The 20,703-nt window shown below is 35.0% G+C and overlaps 2 protein-coding genes across 9 annotated transcripts; both read right to left on the bottom strand.

Annotated features, from left to right (window-relative positions):
- Positions 1-922: 922 nt before the first annotated feature.
- On the bottom strand, positions 923-18,241 carry LOC145952766 (uncharacterized). 8 transcript variants are annotated; one of them, XM_083065738.1, is made up of 3 exons: positions 16,224-18,237; positions 7,561-7,800; positions 923-7,479 (listed from the first exon to the last, which is right to left on the bottom strand). In XM_083065738.1, the coding sequence occupies exon 3, from the start codon at positions 5,987-5,989 to the stop codon at positions 3,662-3,664; it is 2,328 nt and encodes a 775-aa protein (XP_082921864.1). In that variant the 5' UTR covers positions 5,990-7,479; positions 7,561-7,800; positions 16,224-18,237; the 3' UTR covers positions 923-3,661. The 8 variants fall into 8 exon arrangements, 4 of the variants coding, with proteins under 4 accessions (XP_082921864.1, XP_082921865.1, XP_082921866.1 ...); XR_014430254.1 differs by lacking the exons at positions 923-7,479; positions 7,561-7,800 and adding exons at positions 8,714-9,361; positions 9,507-14,273 and having other exon boundaries at positions 16,224-18,152; XR_014430251.1 differs by lacking the exons at positions 923-7,479; positions 7,561-7,800 and adding exons at positions 8,714-9,361; positions 9,507-14,775 and having other exon boundaries at positions 16,224-18,146.
- Positions 18,242-19,286: 1,045 nt separating this feature from the next.
- Positions 19,287-20,049, bottom strand: LOC109819301 (dirigent protein 21). The gene has a single exon (XM_020384987.3). It carries the CDS (start codon positions 20,013-20,015, stop codon positions 19,440-19,442), a length of 576 nt encoding a protein of 191 aa, XP_020240576.1. The 5' UTR covers positions 20,016-20,049; the 3' UTR covers positions 19,287-19,439.
- Between the last annotated feature and the right edge of the window lie 654 nt (positions 20,050-20,703).

Raw genomic sequence — 20,703 nt, 5'->3', positions numbered from 1 at the left:
AGAAAAAATGCAAGTTCTAGTATACTAGATTGCACCAGTGGATTGGCATCACGTCATCAAGATTAAAAAATATTTTTTCTTAAATTATTTTTCAACTTTATCAATATAACATTAGTAATTTTTCTAAATACTAAATAATTATCTACTAATAAAAAAAAATATATGCATAATATAATATGTAACTGGTGGAATTAAATTATTTTAGACTATTACATCTTTAATTAAACAAAAAAGTTTAAATGAGTAATTGAAGAGTAGAACTCAAATAATTTATTGATAATTTGATTTATTTACGCTCCTAGTCACAGTAGTCTTATCTCATGATCTCAAAAAAAAAATCATATTCTAAACACCACTAAGCCAAATTCATTTATACTATAAAATTCTATGTTAAAAAACTAATTTTCTCTGTTTTTGTTTATACTTTTTAATATTTCCTATTATTATCGCTTCTTTTCTCAAATTAAGATGCTAGATCCACAGTACGTGGGTCTGTGTAATTATCATAATGTACAATCCTGCTAAAAATTATCGTTACTGCTAAATGCTGATATAGCATATTCAATCATGAGTGATGAAAATAGATATTGTTTAACATTTGTCTCTTCGATTCAAATTATGTTTTTTCTTGTCAACACCATTAGTGGAAGATCTAGATTAGATTTACTCCTTTTGTTGGATATAATAAATAAATTTAAATATGTTTTTAGTTATTAAATTTACGATAATATTATTTTTTATCCCTTAAATTTAAAATTGGTTATAATTTCAAAATATCTAGTTTTAGTCTTTATATTCTAATTTTATTAGAAATATTGTTGCATAAAATCTACTTATTAGTATTAGTGTTCCTGATAGTAAAAACATCACATTAAATCTAGATAATTAATAGAGGATTGCTAGAGAACAATTCTACACTAGGTTAATGCTAAGAAGATACTCATTCCTCGCCTCAAAATAGTCCTTACAATCAAATAAAAAGGAATTTTAAAGACTCTGGTTCCTACACGTGTAGGACCTTGATTCTAGGTTAAGAAAACATAAATAATAATTGGAACAAATTGTTGGACTCTAATTTAAACTATTGGCCTTTTAAGGCCCAATTCCTTAAAACGTGTAATCTTTAAATTTGAAAGGTCTTGTGGTTATTCTTTTGGGCCTTCCACCTGTATCAATACCAGCCCGATCACCTTTGACATTGTCCTCAATGTCATTGGGCATGGAGATGAAGTCACGGATCGAGGCTGAGGTGGACACATGTGATGCGTTTGTGTTTTGTGTGGACGGCTGGGATGAAGCGGTGGAAAGTGGAACGTTGGCATTAATTGACTTCTTAATGACATGGGCACGTGTTGGGGCAAACGAAGCGGTGCCCACTTCATCAAAACACGCAACAGCATTGCTATGTGTAAGATGTGGGGCTTCTTCCGAGTTGGTGCGAAAGGATGAGAGCGTCAAGGGTGTAGCTGGACGGAGCTGATCCGGAGTTGGTGGAAGTGGACGAAAATGATGAATGGGATCAGCACCTTTGTATGGGCGGAGTAGGGAGACATGAAACACCGGGTGAATTCGAGCAGTTTCGGGCAACAACAATTCATAAGCTACCAAGCCGATGCGATGGTGAACGCGGAAGGGCCCATAGTATCGCTTGGCTAGTTTCTGCGACGTTCGGCGCGACAACGACCTTTGACGGTATGGTTGAAGCTTGAGCAAGACCCAATCCCCCGGTTGAAAGGTAATATCACGACGGTGTTGATCTGTGAAAAGTTTCATTCGCTGCCGTGCTCGAGAGAGGTGTAGTTTGACCTCTTGTAAAATTTCTCTATGTTCTTGTAGGAGGAGCTGAACAGTTGTGGAAGATGGGCCTCGTAGAACATCCACCGGGGTAGGCGGGGAGCGGCCATACAAGGCGTGAAAAGGGGTGGTGCCGATGCTGGTGTGGAACGATGTGTTGTGCCAGTATTCGGCGAGATGAAGGTACTGATACCAAGCACGGGGGTGATCACTCACAAAACAACGGAGATAAGCCTCCAAAAAGCGATTCAAGACCTCTGATTGACCATCCGATTGGGGGTGATACGAGCTAAAGGCCAGCGTGGTGCCTTGAGCCCGAAAGAGTTCGCGCCAAAAAGAACTGACAAATAGGGGGTCCCGATCCGAGACAATGGATTTCGGGCAGCCATGAATTTTGAAAATTTCCACCATAAACCGGCGAGCTAGTTGAGGAGCGGTGAACTTGGCCGGAAGTGCAAGAAAATGAGCGAACTTTGTTAAGCGGTCACAGATAACCCAGATGGTAGAATGCCCAAAAGATTGAGGTAAGTGAGTGATAAAGTCCATTGAAATGTCTTCCCATACTCTGTTGGCTTGCTTGAGGGGTTGTAATAAACCAAATTTTTTTGTGGGTAGGTACTTATTTGTGTTGACATTCCGGGCACGCACGGATGAACTTGCGAGCATCAGAGTAAAGGCTAGGCTAATAAAAAGCGGCAGCAAGACGACAGACCGTGGGTTTCAATCCAGAATGACCGGCAACCGGGTGCAATGGAATTCCTTGAGTAACTGGAGGCGAAAGTCTTGAATGTCAGGAACAAAGAGGCGTGATTTAAAATATAATAGCCCATTATGAAAGGTAAACACTTCTTGTTCCGGATTTTGGTGAAGCAAATTCGTAACTAACGTCTGACCATCCGACTTGAAATATTCTTGCCAAGGTTGAATAAATGTTGGAACGGGTGAGGAAATGTGAAATAAGATGGGCGGGGCTGGTTCCGATCGTGACAACGAATCAGCCACAATATTCTGTTTGCCTGGCCTGTATAGGATATCAAAATGGTAGCCCAAGAACTTAATGGCCCATTTCTGTTGCTCTGGTGTGTGCACTGCTTGGGTAAGTAGATTCTTCAAACTCTTTTGATCTGTAATGATTTGGAAATAGTGACCAATTAGATATTGACGCCATTTCTTTATCGCTTCTGTGATAGCAAACATTTCGCGCACATAGACAGATGCAGCTTGGAGTTTTGGGCAAAGGCGCTTGCTGAAGAATGCTATGGGATGACCATGCTGAGATAAAACGGCCCCAATTGCATTGCCCGAAGCATCGGTGTCAATAACGAATGGAACGGTGAAGTCAGGAAGAGCCAAAACAGGGACTGTTGTAATCTTATGTTTTAATTCTGTGAATGCTTGTTGTGCCTGAGGATTCCATTGAAATGAAGGAGAACGTAACAAATTGGTGAGGGGAGTGGCAAGAGACGCGTAATTACGCACGAATTTGCGGTAAAACCCCGTTAAGCCTAAGAACCCGCGTAGAGCCGTGAATGATCGCGGAGGGGGCCAGGCCACAATAGCCTGAATCTTCTCTGGGTCAGGTAGAACGCCCTTGCCTGAAATGATGTGGCCCAAATAGGCCATTGATTGCATTGCAAATACACACTTGGAGAATTTGGCATAAAACTGGTTAGACAATAGGAGCTGTAGAACAGAAGTCAAGTGGGACAAGTGATCTTGAAATGAATTACTATAGACCAGTATATCATCAAAAAACACAAGCACACATTTTCGTAAAAATGGTCTTAGTAATTCATTCATGGTCGCTTGAAACGTAGAAGGAGCATTAGATAAACCGAATGGCATCACTAAAAATTCATAATGACCATCAAATGTGCGAAAAAGCAGTTTTATAAGTATCGGAAGAATTTACTCTAATTTGATGATAACCGGAACGTAGATCAATCTTAGAAAAAACCTGAGCAGAACCGAGTTCGTCTAGCAATTCCTCAATTGTTGGCATAGGGAAACAATCACGAATGGTTATGGCATTAAGGGCCCGGTAATCCACACAAAAACGCCAAGTACCATCTTTCTTTTTAACTAGTAAAACTGGTGACGAAAATGGACTAGTACTAGGCTTAATAATTCCATCAGTTAACATTTCTGTAATGAGGGTGGTCATAAGAGTCTTTTGGGAATGAGGGTAACGATAGGACTTAATATTAACAGGGGTGGAATTTGGCATGAGGGGGATATGGTGATCTTGGGGACGATGTGGAGGAAGACCTTTAGGTTTTTGAAAAACTTGTTGGAATGTGGTTAAGAGGTTGCGAATCTCAGTGGGGTATGAAACAAGTATGGAATCAGAAAAGGGTAAATGTGAGGGAGGTTCAGGATGTGAGACTTGGAGTAGGTGAAGGGAAGCCACGGAATCTTGGTGAACATAGTGGCACAGTTGGTGAAAAGAGGAAAAGGTAGGGGAGGCCGAGTCACCTGTAAGAGTGACCGAAGTATCGTGATGTTGAAAAGTAAGTGTAGGCACCGAAAAGTCTGCTTGAATTGGACCTAATGTGCGAAGCCAGGCAACCCCTAGAACAACATCAGCACCTTCAATAGGAATGACATAAAGTGGAACACATAAGGTAGCCTTTGGAAGAGTAATAGGCACATTAGAGCACACTTGATCACAAGTAATAGAGTCACCATTGCCCACCATAACTTTGAACGGGGAAGTGGGTGTCGTAACCAACTGTAAATGACGAGCTAAACGGGGTTGGATGATATTGTAAGTGCTACCCGAATCAATGAGGATCATTATCGAACACCCATTAATATAGCCTTTAAATTGCAGGGTTTGGGGTGAAGGAATACCAGTGAGTGCTTGAGCTGAGAGTTGAAAGTGAACAGCTGGGTTGGGCTCGTAATCTGCCAAATTATGTTCTTCCAATACCGCATCTGTGGCTGGGAACTCCAACTCAGAATCATCATGAGAAAGTAACAACAAGAATTTGGGGGTGGCACACTTATGGCCTGGGTGGAACTTTTCATCACAATTATAACAGAGGCCCGCGGCCCGACGTTCTTGTAACTGTTGGGATGTCATCCTTTTAACGGGTAATGATTGGGGTTCCTTTGTAGTGGTGGGTTTAGGGACAGGGTTGGCGGATTTAGTGGGTGTGGATGTGTGGAACTGAAAGGAGGAAGAGGCACGATTGAATTTAGGTTTGGCATCCTTTAGTTTGGCCTCAATTAGTTTAGCAAGCCCAATGGCCTGAGATATGGTTTGGGGTTGAAATAAGGCAATTTCATTTTGAATTTCTGGAAGTAACCCCGAAATAAAACAGTTCTTAAGAACTTTAGGTGGTATACCAAAAACTTGATTGCTCAATTTCTCAAAATTAACCTGAAAATCAGTAACTGAACCTGTTTGACGTAACTTCAGTAATTCCCCCTGATGATTCTCATATGATGAAGGGCCAAAACGAATTTCTAATGCACGAGCAAATGAAGTCCAATCCCCTAATTGGTTGTTGTGAAACATCCATTTAAACCAGCTCAAGGCATCACCCTGCATATAAAAAGCCACAATAGGAACCCGTTGATCCCATGGTACCTGATAAAACATAAAGTATTGGTCAGCCTGAAAAAGCCAATCTAAAGGGGCCGATCCATCAAAAGGTAGCAGATTTAGTTTAGGGGGTCTGATTTGGGAGTGAGGGATGGCATTCAAAGGTGGGGTTGGTGGGGCCATGGTTGAAGAAACGGGGGGTATGACGGAAGAAGACAAAAAAGGTAATGACGGGGGCACTGTGGTAGAAATGGGAAAACTGGAGGGACCATAACCAAAGGAGTGTGGGCCCGCGATGAATATTGGGGGTGGTCGAGGGAAGGAAGGTTCACCAGGCGAAAAAAGTGGGAGGGGCATATTGGGAAAAGGAGGGGGAAAATTGTGTGACCCAAAAGTGGTGCCGTTAGTGGGTAAAGAAGAAACAGTAAAGGGAGGACCGGATGACGAGCTGGGGTTATTAAAATGGGTTCGTAGGGTATCCATGATAGTGGACAAGGATTCTTGGTTTTGGGCAATGACAGCCTGCATGGTAGAGTATTGAGACTCAAACGAAGCCACCTGAGAGTCAAATTGGGATTGGAGGTCTTGGAATTTTGTGGAGAGATGGGTAATGGGGTCATCTTCTTTCGAAGAACGAGGAGGCATGAGGGAAATGAAAGCACCAAATAATAGAGGATTGCTAGAGAACAATTCTATACTAGGTTAATGCTAAGAAGATACTCATTCCTCGCCTCAAAATAGTCCTTACAATCAAATAAAAAGGAATTTTAAAGACTCTGGTTCCTACATGTGTAGGACCTTGATTCTAGGTTAAGAAAACAGAAACAATAACTGGAACAAATTGTTGGACTCTAATTTAAACTATTGGCCTTTTAAGGCCCAATTCCTTAAAACGTGTAATCTTTAAATTTGAAAGGTCTTGTGGTTATTCTTTTGGGCCTTCCACCTGTGTCAATAATACTGCATAATTGTCTCAATCTGTCACTCTCAAATATGTTATTGGTGACTTAAGAGATTAAAATAAGATTTTTGAAAATTACATGAATAAAAAAAAATAATTTTAAATTTGAGAAATTAAAAATAAACTTATTCTATATTTAAAGAACTAAAAATATATTTAATTCTAATAAATATTTCATTCAGAAGTAGTAAAATTGTTTTAGTATTTGTTCCCTTCCTGTACCTCCCGCATCGCTATTGGATAATTAATTTAGACCAGTCGGATCATATTCTTATATATATTATTTTTGTTTCCATCTAAATTGTGCTTGTATGTTCTGGCAAAAACTGGTGGAATAATCGGCTAACAAAATCCTAATAATAAAGAAATGATGAATCAATTTTACTTTACAAATGTTATCTATATAAGACACCGATCCAAAATGCCCATACCAATGAGCTTCGATTATGCGCCTTGAATGAGGCTTATTCAAGGCCAACTTGATATTTATATATATCAACCCGAAGTTTCTAACAATTCAATAGTTTAAGTGAAATTGAATTTGTTTTTTAAGTAAGATTTTATGTTCAAAGTTTGTGAATGAAGAAAAGTGATTAGAAGAGGAGAGACTCCATTATAGTTAGTCAACTAAATTTTCCAACTAATATTAGTCATCTACAAAATTGATGAAAACTTGCCACCAATAACATGGTTAAAAAAAATAGGAAGTTTATGAAGTGGTTAAAAGAACCACTTTCTATGTGAGAATATGCATATAAAACAACACAGCCACATTTTTCTCTCAATCTCAGGCATTGACTTGTTTGTTTGTTGCATAGAAAGCACAAGATATTATAACCACTTTCTATGTGAAAATATGCATATAAAACAACACAGCTACATTAATTTTTCTCTCAATCTCAGGCATTTACTTGTTTGTTTTCTCCTGTGTCCAAGGATAAGTCCCTAAGTGGAGGGTCTAGCCTTCAACATGAATCCAATATACTTTTGGAGGATCTTCCTAAGATTTTTCTTGCTTTCCTCATCATCAACCACCAAGAAACAAGCACATTCCGTTTGGACATGCTTGTATTTGACAATGATACCCATTCTGGCCTGCGCTAAAATCTTTCTACTCTACAAAGAGACAATTCTGAGTAGAGAGTTCCGAAATTGCACATATTCTTTGCTGCACCTGAAGGATGACAAATTAGAGGTGACATTCTCAACCCTTTCTTGGGAAACTCTTCAAGACATGACCTTCAGTTCCACTAACCTATCTATAAAACCCCACATAACAAACACTGTAGAGCTTTGCATAGGGTCCATTTTTTGGTCTTTCGGTTTGGTTGCTCTTGAAGGCCTTTTAGGCCTAACAAAAACCACTAGCTGCTATTAATTTGAAGTTTGGTGGTGTGATTGATAAGTTGTCCAAGTTGCACCTTATGGACTCAGGTAATATAGTTTCTTATTTTTATTTTTTTTGCCTTTGTGAAATTCATATGTAAAGAAAATGCTGCATTAAAAACAGAAAGGATATGAAAATTTTGTTAGTATAAATGGTAAAGAGAAATGTTTGGGAGACTCACTCTAATACTCTCTTTTTAATACTCTTCCTAGTATTGGTTGAAATACAAATTATCACTAAATAAAGAGAGACACTCAATAAATAAAATGTGAGATCCATAAAATTTATAATTTTTAATAAATTTTAACAAATAAATAATTGTGTTAGTGAGTGTCAAAGAAAGTGTCACTAACATTTCTTGAATAGTAAACTAAAGTCACCAAATAAAGATAAAAAAAAAACTATGCTTGGTCATAGGATTTTACGGCTTGATTTGCATAACTTTAGAGATAGTATTTTACATTATAGTAATTAGCTAAAAATTCCGTTTGGAAAAGGCAGCAGAGTTGCTACCGAAACAAACATCACATATTGTATCTGAACTTCTGATCATATCTGAAGTAACCAGGCTGTGAATTTAGGTACATGATAATCCAATCAATTACTCGCGATGAGATATTATTATTATTATTGATTAGCGTATAAAAGACATTTCGTACCTTTACAAATTATTTTAAAAAATAAAAAATAATAAAAATTATATAACAAAAAATAGTTATGAAAAATATAGACTACTATAGAGTGAAATTAACAAAATAAAAAAAAAGAATAAAAAATTTATAATTTATATAAGGTAAACACTAAATAGGACAATCCCCATTATTAACGGTATAGATTACCTTTCTATATGAAAACTTATTCCTGTTCTTCAATTAACTTGTCTTTTACACAGTAATTTGAGTTTGATGAAAGAACAGAATAACTACCCCTTAAATAAGAACTTGGCCTGTTCGTTTGCGCTTTGAAGTAGTACCACAGAATCATAGAGAACAAGAGTAAAATATATTTTACTGCTTTGAAGTAGTACCATAGAATCACTTTTCTTAAGTTTTAAAAAAATAGAGAACAAGAGTCATTGTCTAGTTAACAAATTGTATATATATTTCACATTTACATGGAATGGAATGAACATCTTTTACTTTCACTTTTCGCCCCTATGAGTCTTAGTCACGCTAATTCAGCTATTATGGATTGATTAGGGTCGCCAAACCAGTGGATGAGAGAGCTGAGATGGGACTCCCAGGGCTTAAATCCAATAAGCCTTCTTATTGACTGTGCTAAATGTGTTGCATCTGGAAGCATCAAGAATGCAGATATTGGCCTTGAGTACATATCTCATATTTCATCTCCTGAAGGTAATGCAGTGCAAAGGATGGTCACTTATTTCAGTGAAGCACTTGGTTACAGAATAATCAAACATTTGCCAGGTGTATATAAGTCTATCCATCCCTCAAGAACATCACTGTCTTCAGAGGATATCCTTGTTCAGAAATACTTCTACGAATTGTGTCCCTTTTTGAAGTTCTCGTACCTGATCACGAACCAAGCCATTATTGAGGCCATGGAAGGAGAACAGGTGGTTCATATTATTGATCTCCATTGTTGTGAGCCAGCTCAATGGATAGATCTCCTACTAACTTTTAAAAACCGTCAGGGTGGTCCACCCCATCTGAAAATTACAGGCATTCATGAAAAGAAAGAAGTTTTAGACCAAATGAACTTTCATTTGATAACCGAAGCTGGGAATTTGGATTTTCCTTTTCAGTTTTATCCAGTTGTTAGCAAACTGGAAGATGTTGACTTTGAGAAGTTACCTGTGAAGACAGGAGATGCTATTGCAATAACTTCTGTTCTTCAGCTGCATTCTCTTCTTGCCACTGAAGAAGACATGGCTGGGAAGTTCTCACCAGCTGCGGCAGCATCGAGGAATCTGCAGAGAGCAGTGCATATGGGGCAAAGGACTTTTGCAGAGTGGCTTGAGAGAGATATGATCAATGCATACATCTTGAGTCCTGATTCTGCATTGTCACCTCTTTCCTTAGGTGCCTCACCTAAGATGGGGATCTTTCTCAACGATATGCGAAAACTCAAACCGAAACTGGTTGTGATTACTGAACAAGAATCAAACCTGAATGGATCAAGTTTGTTGGAGAGAGTTGATAGAGCATTGTACTTTTACAGTGCATTGTTTGACTGCCTGGACTCTACCGTTATGAGAACATCAGTAGAGAGGCAAAAACTTGAGAGCATGCTTTTTGGAGAGCAGATAAAGAACATCATTGCTTGTGAGGGAGTTGATAGAAAGGAGAGGCACGAGAAGCTCGAGAAATGGATTCAAAGGCTTGAGATGGCTGGTTTTGTTAAGGTACCCTTGAGCTACAATGGGAGGATAGAAGCAAAGAATCTTTTGCAGAGATATAGTAATAAATACAAATTTAGAGAAGAGAATGATTGTTTGTTTGTCTGCTGGAGTGATAGACCATTGTTTTCTGTATCAGCTTGGAGTTTTAGGAGATGAATGTTCATATATGTGCTGGAATATGAAGGATTAGTTGCATTTCCGAGGATTTCAAGAGGTTTAAAATGAAATAATCAACAAGACAAGAAGATGGATGGGTTTTTATTTTCATCTTTCTTTTCTAAGTTTTAATTGTTTCTATGTATAAAGGATTTTGTGTTTTTGTTCTCTAGATATGCTGGGTGTTTTAAAGAAGCCAAACAACAAATCCATCTTGTATTGTTGTTGATGTTAATATCAATTCATTTCAGTAAAACTTATAATTACCACTCTGGTTGAATATGCAAATAAGCCATTTACATATCACTGAACTTGGTTTGTATCTCTTAGGGAGTTATGGTGGTTATTGGTTTTAGCAAATGAACCTCCAAATTTTTCTTCCTCAAGCTTTCCATTTTCTGACTTTCATTTACAAAATCTAAAAATGGGGACAAATCAACAAAAATGGTAAAATGTTTAATCTTAAGAAGTTAGGACATAGTTATGCCCACGTCATGTTTGAGTATGTCACTGTGGTTGTCTCATGAAATATTGGATTTGGGATGAAAATTTTGTAAGAACTCTTCTACCTTAGTTGAAATGTATGTATATTTCCATTTTCATTCATTTCAGAAAAGTCTATTTTTTTATACTACTTCCCACGATGTTCTAGTGCCGGGGAGATGACATGGGTTGCAAATGGTGTTGTCAAAATAAAATGCAACGGTAAAATTCTGGTCCAGTGTTAACATTTTTCCAATATTCAAAATTCTAAATATACATAAATCTGTTAAACAACAAAAGCCCAGATGCTTCTCTTTAGAGCTATGAAAATTTTCTGTTGAATGGTTTTGAATCTTACCTACTATAAGTTTTGATAAAAAGGATGTGTCTATAATGCATTTCTATATGTTTATTTTTTTTATTGTGAAACCTCGAATGTTCGACTAACCACATGTCTTTGATCTTACAATCTCGCCAGCAACACTATCTTTCAACCAACTCCTAAGTTGTTAAATACAATCGCATAATGATATTATATACTTGTTCGCATTTAAGAGATCAAATTAGAAGTTTTACATGGCATAACATCTTATCTATCATCATCTCATGACTGTTATAGTGTTTCAAAAATATCAATATTATATTGCAACAGTGTAAAATGATCATTATTGTAGTTACCATCTACAACCTTATTTTTTGTTTCCATTCCCAGTTTTGACCCTACTTTGTTTCGTAGAATATCCAATTCACATATCCACAATCTCTTGTGAAAAACTCATCTTGTTCAACGTTGCTTTCAAAAGGAACTCTAGCTTGAATGTGGTTACGTTGCATATATTTTAGTAGATTTTATTGTCCAAATAGAAAAGCTACTAAATATTAACCCTTGCTTTCTCCTTCATTATAGCATTGTTAGAGCTCTTGTGATGACTTTAATTTTAGATAAGAAGGCTCTGTGCGTCAAAGAACAAGGTGACTTTGTCTGAATCCAGTTTGTGGTATATGAAACCTATGTTTGTTTATAAATAATAAAGATATAAATTAACTTTATTGACATATGGCGCTAAATCTCATTTTCAGTACTTTATATAATAAAAACCATCATATTATGTTTACGTATGGTTTTCTTAAGGAGTTATTGTCTCATTCTCGCCCAATAAACTAGTAAGGAGTAATAAGGACACCATATTTATCTCCTTTGCAAACAAATTTCTTGTACCAATCTCCTTTATCGTTGGTTTTCTTAGGAGTTATTGTCTCATTCTCGCTCCATAAACTAAGGAGTAATAAGGACACCATATTTGTCTCCTTCTTTGCGAAACAAATTTCTTAAACCAATTTCTTTTATCTGTGACTAGATAACTATTAGGAGGATTTAATGACTAACGTGGCAATGTCCACTTTCTTTCACACACCAAGACACTAAGATGAAACAAACCGCTTGGACATTGCTGGATTGTAGTTGTTGAATTAGACTTAGATACTAGATTTAGCCAACAAAAATGTTATCTAATCGGGTGAAGAAACCAATTATGGTCAAATGTCTATAAATCAATGGTGAAAAAATCTACTCTTCTGTTTGTCGCTAACTTAATGATTCTAGTTGTTCACGAAAAGAATTTTAACTTCTACTGATTCACTTCGCCCATGAAATCCTAGGTCACAGTCCCTATGGAGCTTTGCATTCTCTTATAGATACATTGGATGCTCTAGGAAATGTTTATCTGCATTTTTCAGTACGATTGGGAATGTAGTAAAGAACTTGAGAGGCTGCTTGTGTGCACGGTCATTTAGGTGTCCAAGGAACAAATTATGGACACAGGTAATACTCTCTCTACATAGTAGAACATTAGCCTAAAAAGAAATTCAAGAACAAAGAAAATATACCATCCAAGAAGGGAAGAAAATGCTAGAACCAGGTAGTTTATTAGAGAATACAGGGAAGAGCTCCCCAAATTATAGAACCGAACACCTACACAACCAATCCTTTCCAATCACATGATAAATCTCTATCTCAACCTTTCCTCTCCCTTAAGCAACCTATGCCCAACTAACCTAACTAACTAACTTTTTATGTACCACCAAAAGTCTCACCATGAATAGTAATTGAGGCCATTGGTAGTTTATTGATGGGGTTATTTTATGGTATTTGTCTAAGGGAGTATTTTATGAAGGTTATTTTTATAAAGTTATTACACAAGCATACTCCACAATGATGATATATTGTCCGCTTTGGACCTTAGCCCTCACGGTTTTGCTTTTGGTTATCACCCAAAAGGCCTCTCAATCATTGAAGTATGTTTATGCTATATAAGTTATTATTTTTTATCATATTTTATCGATGTGGGACTTGTTTGTATCCCAACAATCCTCCCCTCAAACAAGGGACCTTAACCTTTCATGCAGCGGAATCTGTCTTTATATATCACATTGTCATTATCATTTTTTATTGGTTGTCACCGAATCTAACCTGTGGCTCTGAGGCTCTGATACCAGTGATGAAGTTATTTTATAGTATTTGTCTGAGGGAATATTTTATGAAAATTATTTTTATAAGGTAATTACACAAACATACTCCACAATGATGAGATATTGTTTGCTTTGGCCCTTAGCCCTCACAATTTTGCTTTTAGTTATCATCCAAAAGGTCTCTCAATCATTGAAGTATGTTTATGCTATATAAATTGTTATTTTTTTATCATATTTTATCGATGTAAGACTTGTTTGTATCCCAATATTTATAAACATCACCATTCCTTACCCCACCAAAATGCCTTTTAAAGTACAAAACTTAGAAGACCCACAAGAGCTAAAGCAGAAAATAATTTGGTTGCGGCAAGCCTAATAAAACCGTAGACTTAAGTGGAATAGTAACAAACACATAATATTATGCTGCTAAAAACATACAATTATTTTCTCCTTGCATTGGACCAATCTCAGTCTCAGGTACATATAGTGTTTTATCCCCTCATGTACAGTTTGTTTTTCCCAAGAAATTACGCTATTTTATATACTAATTATGTGGTATTCTAGAAAAAATGCTAGAACTATTTGTCCGTTGGCCATGTATCTTGTTCTTGGCATCAACTCCTCATGAAAGCTTAAGCTACCCTGAAGCTGAAGCTCTAAGATGTCAAGGATCAGCAATCTAAAAAATTTAAGCTCTTAGGTGAAGGCTTGTGAGTGATTTTTATGTCTAACAATTCTGAATACTTGTTGTCAAGATCAAATTCTGAATCCAAACATAGCTTTATTATTTCTCATGTGACAGTATTTCTGCATGAATAAAATTTGACCTTGCAGCAACCTTAATGCCTTTATAGTGTTCTTCACCAATTTTTCTGATAAAGCTGACTCTTATATATTAGATTCACCGTACCCGTGGCTCAAAGATATGAATGGGGAGGATAGGGGTAAATACCTTGCCCGTATTCTTAACGCTTGTGCCAAGTTTATTGAATCAGGCAGCATCATGAATGCAGATACTGGACTGGACTATATTGCTCACATCGCCTCCCCTTATGGTGATGCAATGCAGAGAGTAGCCACCTATATTAGTGAAGGTCTAGCTTGCCAAGTCCTGAAAAATTTGCATGGAGTACCTAAAGCTATCAATTTGTCGAAAACAATGTCAACTTCAGAAGAACAATTTGTTAAAAGGTCATTCTTTAATCTGTATCCATTTTTAAAGGTTTCATATGAGATCACAAGTCATGCCATTGCTGAAGCTATGGAAGGGGAAAAACTGATCCATATCATTGATCTCAGTGCATCTGATGGTCATCAGTGGACTTACCTTATGCAGAGATTAAAAGAAAGCCAAAAAAAAACCCCGTCTCTGAAAATCACAGGCATACATGAGAAGAAGGAAATCTTAGACCAAGTGGACACTCAGTTGCGAGTAGAAGCTGAAAACTTGAAATTCCATATCCAATTCAATGCTATTGTAAGCACTTTGGAAAATCTTGACCTTCGAGAATTGCCTATAATGAAAGGAGAGCCTCTTGCAATCAGTTCAGTGCTTCAGCTGCACACTCTTCTTGCTGCTGATGTTACAACGGTTGGCAGCACCAGCTCGCCAGCTGAATCAATGCATCAAAGGACATTTGCTGAGATTCTTGGGAAACAAAAGACCAACCCCAGTTCTAATTCATCATTGTTACAACTTCCTCTATATGCTTCTTCAACCAAGATATTGCACTTTCTAAATGACCTGTGGAAACTCCAACCTAGAGTGATGGTGATTACTGAACAAGAATCTAATGTTAATGGTTCTTCTCTAACAGAAAGGGTAGACAAAGCATTGGATTTTTATGGTGCATTGTTCAATTGCTTGGAATCAACTGTTTCAACAACACCGATAGAGAGAATCATAATGGAGAGGACTCTATTAGGGGAAGAAATAAAGAACATCGTTGCATGTGATGGAGATGAGAGAAAGGAGAGGCATGAAAAACTTGAGACTTGGATCCCAAGGATAGAATTGGCTGGGTTTTGCAAGGGACATATCAGTCATCATGGGAAGATGCAAGCAACAAAACAGTTGCATGGTTATGGAAAGGGATATAAGGTTTTCCAGGAGAATAATTGTTTGTTTGTCTGCTGGAATGATAAACCACTCTTTTCTGTTTCTACCTGGACGGTTTAGATGATGGATAACATGCAAGATTATGTCAAAGTGTACTGCCAATGGCATGCACACATTTGATAAGCTACATCGGGGTTCAATTATTTGCTAAAGTGTGTGAATGTTCAAAACGCATTTTATTATCAAATGTCTGTTTATGATTTTATATATCGAAAATAAGAAGTAAAATTCTTGTCAAAAAAGAAAGAAATAAAATTGGCTTTTTCCTTATATTTAGATTTTCTGTAAAGGGTTTCATGTTTTCCTAATTTCTTTTCAAGTGTTTTGTCCTATAGAAAAAACAAAACAACTCCTACGTCTGACTGGAAATCTTCTTCTAATATCAATTGTTATTCGATTTTAGTAACAAACTTGTTTTACAATAAGGCCTATATATGTTAATAGAAATTTGCAAGATGTTAATACTCTGCTCTGACTCTCCTAGTATATGTATATATGTGTGAGCGTGTTTGTGTGCACAAACATAAACTGGACCAATAAATCACAAACATACCCACCAACAATGAGAGTCTGATAATGCCTAAACAAAATGTAAGAAAAGGTAAGATTCATGAATGAGAATGAAGGGTGTGAAGATATGATGAGGTCAAAATAATAGTGAAAACCCTGAATTTTAGAAATACAAAATAGAATGCAGCAAGAGAGTTCCTTTTCTAAAATAATCACAAAGAAGTATTAAAACACTTTTTATCAGTAAAGATTAAAATAATCGACGTATAACAATTCTATCAATTATAATTGAAAAACAATATTTATATTTAAAAATTCAACACCAAAATCCAGTTTTACCCTAAGATAGATTCGCGCTCTCTGTTTCCTTCCTAAAACATGATACTGCATCGGCCAATTAACTAATCAGTTAGTAATTATAATAAAACTGACCGGTAATCAATCAATTGAGGTACATGTTGATTTGTTGCAGACTTCTCTTTAAGGAGTTGTGTGAGAGTGATCAACAACTTTGAATGGTTTACCTAAACCGTTAGATATCTATGTTTCTTGGATTGTTGTGAACAACCACTTCTCTCATTCCCTTTGGATTGGGAAGAGAAATGATTATAACCCACCACTAGAAAACCCAATTTATAAAGTGAGAATTCTGAGAGCCGTCCAATATATTATTATGATCAAAACAAATATATTAAAGGAAAATTAATAATAGTATGTTTGAAAAAATAAATAATTAAAAAAATAATTTTAACAAAAATAATTATATTTACATATCTTTTAAATATGAAATCTTTAAGAATTCAAAATGTAAATTTTGAATAATTAAATTTAAAAAAAATATGTAAATATTAATAGAGTCAAGATATTTTATGTCTCTACATATTATTTTTTATTTAATAAAAATGTTTTAAAATTATTAATCTTTGTTAAATCAATAGATATTGTATTTGCTTCACAAACCTTAAAGATTTTAGATTCGAATTGTGTTTTTAAAGATTGTTAATTTTTAATATTATTTTTTTTATTATTTAAAGATTTAAGAATAAAATTACTTAAAAATATATACACCAAATTAAATTATCATTTTTATATATGTTATAAATTATAGATTAATACAAAATAATATCTTTTAAAATAGTCCAAAGTAAGGGTCTTATAAATTTGATGCTTAGGTTGATTCTGAGAAATTTTATTTATTGTACATTTAAATAGTATGATTAAAATATAATATATAAGTGAAAATAATCCTTACTTCATGTATAATCTTGTAAGGTTGAATCAAATTACTTTTTAAATATATATATATATATATGTATATATATATATATATATAATATCATAATCTATTTTAAACACGGTTATTAATTTATCAAGTTGTTTATTATTGTACTATTAAACCATCTAAAGATACTTGATTTTATGAACTTTAAACACATGTACATCTCTGACAGATGTCTACAAAAATTCCACATTAACTAATTAATAAGAGATATAAATGAGTAACAATTCACATTTTATAAGTTAATTAAGATAGACCTAACTCCACTCACCATAATATTATAACTTTTTCCAATATTGTTGTGTGACGGTGGGGCTTCCACACAAGCTCATTTTTAAAATGAGGAGTTCTTTATCCTCAGAAAAGGATCCGAAACAAAATATTAATACTTTAAAATAATTTTATTATTAAATAATTATTTAATTTAATATTTTATAATTTAAATTAATTTTTTAAAGATTCGGAACGTATTTCAAATACATTTTTGGGGCTGATTGATCAACTTGGGGTAGTTTTTAAAACTAATTATGTAAATGGAGCTGTTTTGAAATTATTTACACCTTTGAGACATTTTACTATGGTGTTGCTATGGGCCATAACGACACCCGTGCCACGTGTAATTTTTATAATTTTAAGAAGCCATAAACGTCATATTATAAAAGTCGCTACAGCCGATAGCGCCTCATACACAGTCGCTACAGCCCCTAATGGTCCTAAATGAATTTAATGAAGTCGCTATAGCCTACAGCGCTACCCATTAATTATTTTTTTATAAAATAATTTACTTAAAATTTGAGTATATAATATTTTTTAACAAATATAATTTATTTAAAAATTTTGTATAGTGTATAATAATAAATTTAAAAAAAAAAAAAATTTTAGTGATACAATTTATTGATATAAATAGAAATAGCATAAAAAAAGGAGGTTGCTATGGCCTATAACGACACAATGTCGCTATGAGGCATAACGCCTCCAAAAGAATATATTATAAATATATAAAATAAAAATCAATAAATTAATTGAAGCAATAAAATAAAAAAAATAGAAGAAAAAAAGAAGTATAAAATTAAAATATTTTTAAAATTTTATAAATTAAATGTGTAAAAAGTTAAAAAAAAAAAAAAAAAAAAGGAGGTCGCTATGGCACATAGCGACATTGTGTCGCTTTGGACCATAACGCCTCCTGTGATAGTCCATAAAAAATATATTAAAAATATATAAAATATAAATGATAAAATAAACCGAAGGAAAAAATGTTAAAAAAACGCAGAAGAAAAAATAACAAATTGTAAAATTAATTTATCCAAGAAAAAATTGTAAAGAAAAAAAATTAAAAAAAAGGAGATCTAGGCCATAACCACATTGCCTGGGATATTTTTGGCTATGTTTGTCTTTTAGCCCCGGTTCACAATGTTTAATTTGAATTGTGCTTTTCAAAATCGAAAGTAGCTATCTAGCATTGGAAAACATTAAAATGGAACCAAGACAAAGTTTTTTGTAGGAAAAGGTAACATCTAATTCCAAATGTATAATAAGGTTTCATGTATGAAATTTTCACTAACTGACTTCTAGTCACAAAAACAAAAGGCAGAAAAAAAAGTTGGGTCTTTCAAAGATAAAACATATACTCGTTTCTTTTTTCTACATTTTTTTAGATTTTTTTCCTTCACTATTTTTTTCCTTTTAATATTTATCTTTTTTTTTAATATTTTCTAGATTTATTTTTAATATTTATCCTTCACTAGAGTTGCTATGGGTCATAGCGACCTTATTTTTTTTAATTTTTTTCTCTCCATATATATATATATATATTTTACCCATTATTTCTTACAAAAATTTATTTTTTAATTCTTCTACGTTTTTTTAACATTTTTAAAATACATTTTTTTAATAACAAAATTTATATTATATAAAAGAAAATTATATTTTTAAAATATGGAAGAAGCCTATAACGACATTAGTAAAATCGTTGCAGCCTGTAGCGACTTCTACTAACTAAATTTAAGTTGTTTGTAGTTACAAAAAAAATTACACGTGACATTAGTGTCGCTATGGGTCATAGTGACACTGTAGTAAACTATCCCAGAAGTGTAAATAGTTTCAAAACAATCCCATTTACGTAATTAGTTTTAAAAACTACCCCAAATTGCTCAACCAGTCCATTTTCGGAGTTGGTAGAAATTTTCTTTTTAAAATACATAGACTAGCACCAATTTTAACCCAAAATTTGAGAGTATATAGTAAGTACTTGTTCCGAAAACAATGCAAAAGTAAAATTGCATGGCACAATCTAACTAGGTGAAGTGGTTAACACATTAGTTGAAAGGTGAAAACAATAGTGTACTAAAGGTGGCAAATACAATGAGTTAATGATCCCATGAGGAATGACGCACCGTAATATTGTACTCCACCACAAAATGGTCAGGGGTAGAAATGGAATGAAGGCTATTCGCAATGGCATAGCCAGTGGCAAATCTAAACGCGCCGGTGCCACCAACAATGGGCATTTCCCTATTTTGGTCGGTAATGGGGTTCCTCCCGAGCATGCTCAAGGTGCTTCCGGCGTAGTGACCATGGGTGAAAGCGAAGTTGGTGAGCATGAACATCCCAAGGTCCTCAAGAGAGGCCAAGCCAAACAGCCCCTGGGCCCTTCCAACGCGCTTCGACCCCAGCTCCGGCCCTTCCGTCATCACATCGTCCATCACGAAAGTGGAACCGAACCCGTTCGGAACGTTCTTCGGAGTCTCCACGATTTGCACGATGGAGGGGCTGTTGTCGTTTCTTATGTCGTGGTAGAAGAAGTGGATGTGGGTGAGCTTCCCTGCGCAGTGCTGCTTGTGTGAGGGTAGCTCGATGTGGGACTGGTGGGAGAATGATGCATGAGTGGAGATGAGACTGAGAGTGAGAGAGAAGAGAAGGAAGAGTGCATGAGGAAGACCCATTGTTAGACGCTGCGTTTTGCTATACAAAACAAGCCTTCATTTATAGCGGATTTTCGCTTTTAATTATTTTTTTATTACCCACGTGTGTCGCGAGGGAACGTAAACGAAGGACTCTAGGTTTTGTTTTGTGCCGGAGATTTCACGTGGCAAACAACAACTAAAATGAAGCATTGTATCGAACTAGTGGGTAGGCCCGTGTAACAGACAATAAATGTATTAATATTTGATTTTATTTAAAAATATATATTTACATAAATATTAAATAAATTATTTAAATATCTATTTATACATCCAATATACTGTAATAATTATGTTATATATATATATATGTAAATTAAGATATTATATATTTGCTATACTTTAATATTGACACTTTTATTTTATTTTATTTTAAACATAAGATATATGAATTGCAAAAAGATATTTCAAATTCACCAGAAATAACTACATATTGACTCTTTTATTAAAATTTTAAAATATTTGCTAAATAGGTTGAAAATAATAATATAATTGTAAATATCCTTTCAATCATTGTAATTTTTTTTTGTTACTATCCCTTTTAAAATTTTGTAATTGTTCTTACCGGAGATCGTTCGTAGGGGACGATCTGCTAGGCAAAATTGGTGTGCCTCCTTTACTGGATACGCTTGTTGTTCCAAGGCAGGGGTGATACCTGCAAAAGAGACTC

This window comes from Cajanus cajan, chromosome 10 (assembly GCF_000230855.2).
Source record: "Cajanus cajan strain Asha chromosome 10, NIPB_CcT2T_4, whole genome shotgun sequence".
NCBI classification, from domain to species: Eukaryota; Viridiplantae; Streptophyta; class Magnoliopsida; order Fabales; family Fabaceae; genus Cajanus; species Cajanus cajan.
This window is presented reverse-complemented; position numbering and strand designations above follow the sequence as displayed.

Excerpts from the sequence above, each read along its gene's own strand:
- LOC145952766 (XM_083065739.1), bottom strand. The coding sequence starts at position 5,989 with ATGCCTCCTCGTTCTTCGAAAGAAGATGACCCCATTACCCATCTCTCC.
- LOC109819301 (XM_020384987.3), bottom strand. The coding sequence starts at position 20,015 with ATGGGTCTTCCTCATGCACTCTTCCTTCTCTTCTCTCTCACTCTCAGT.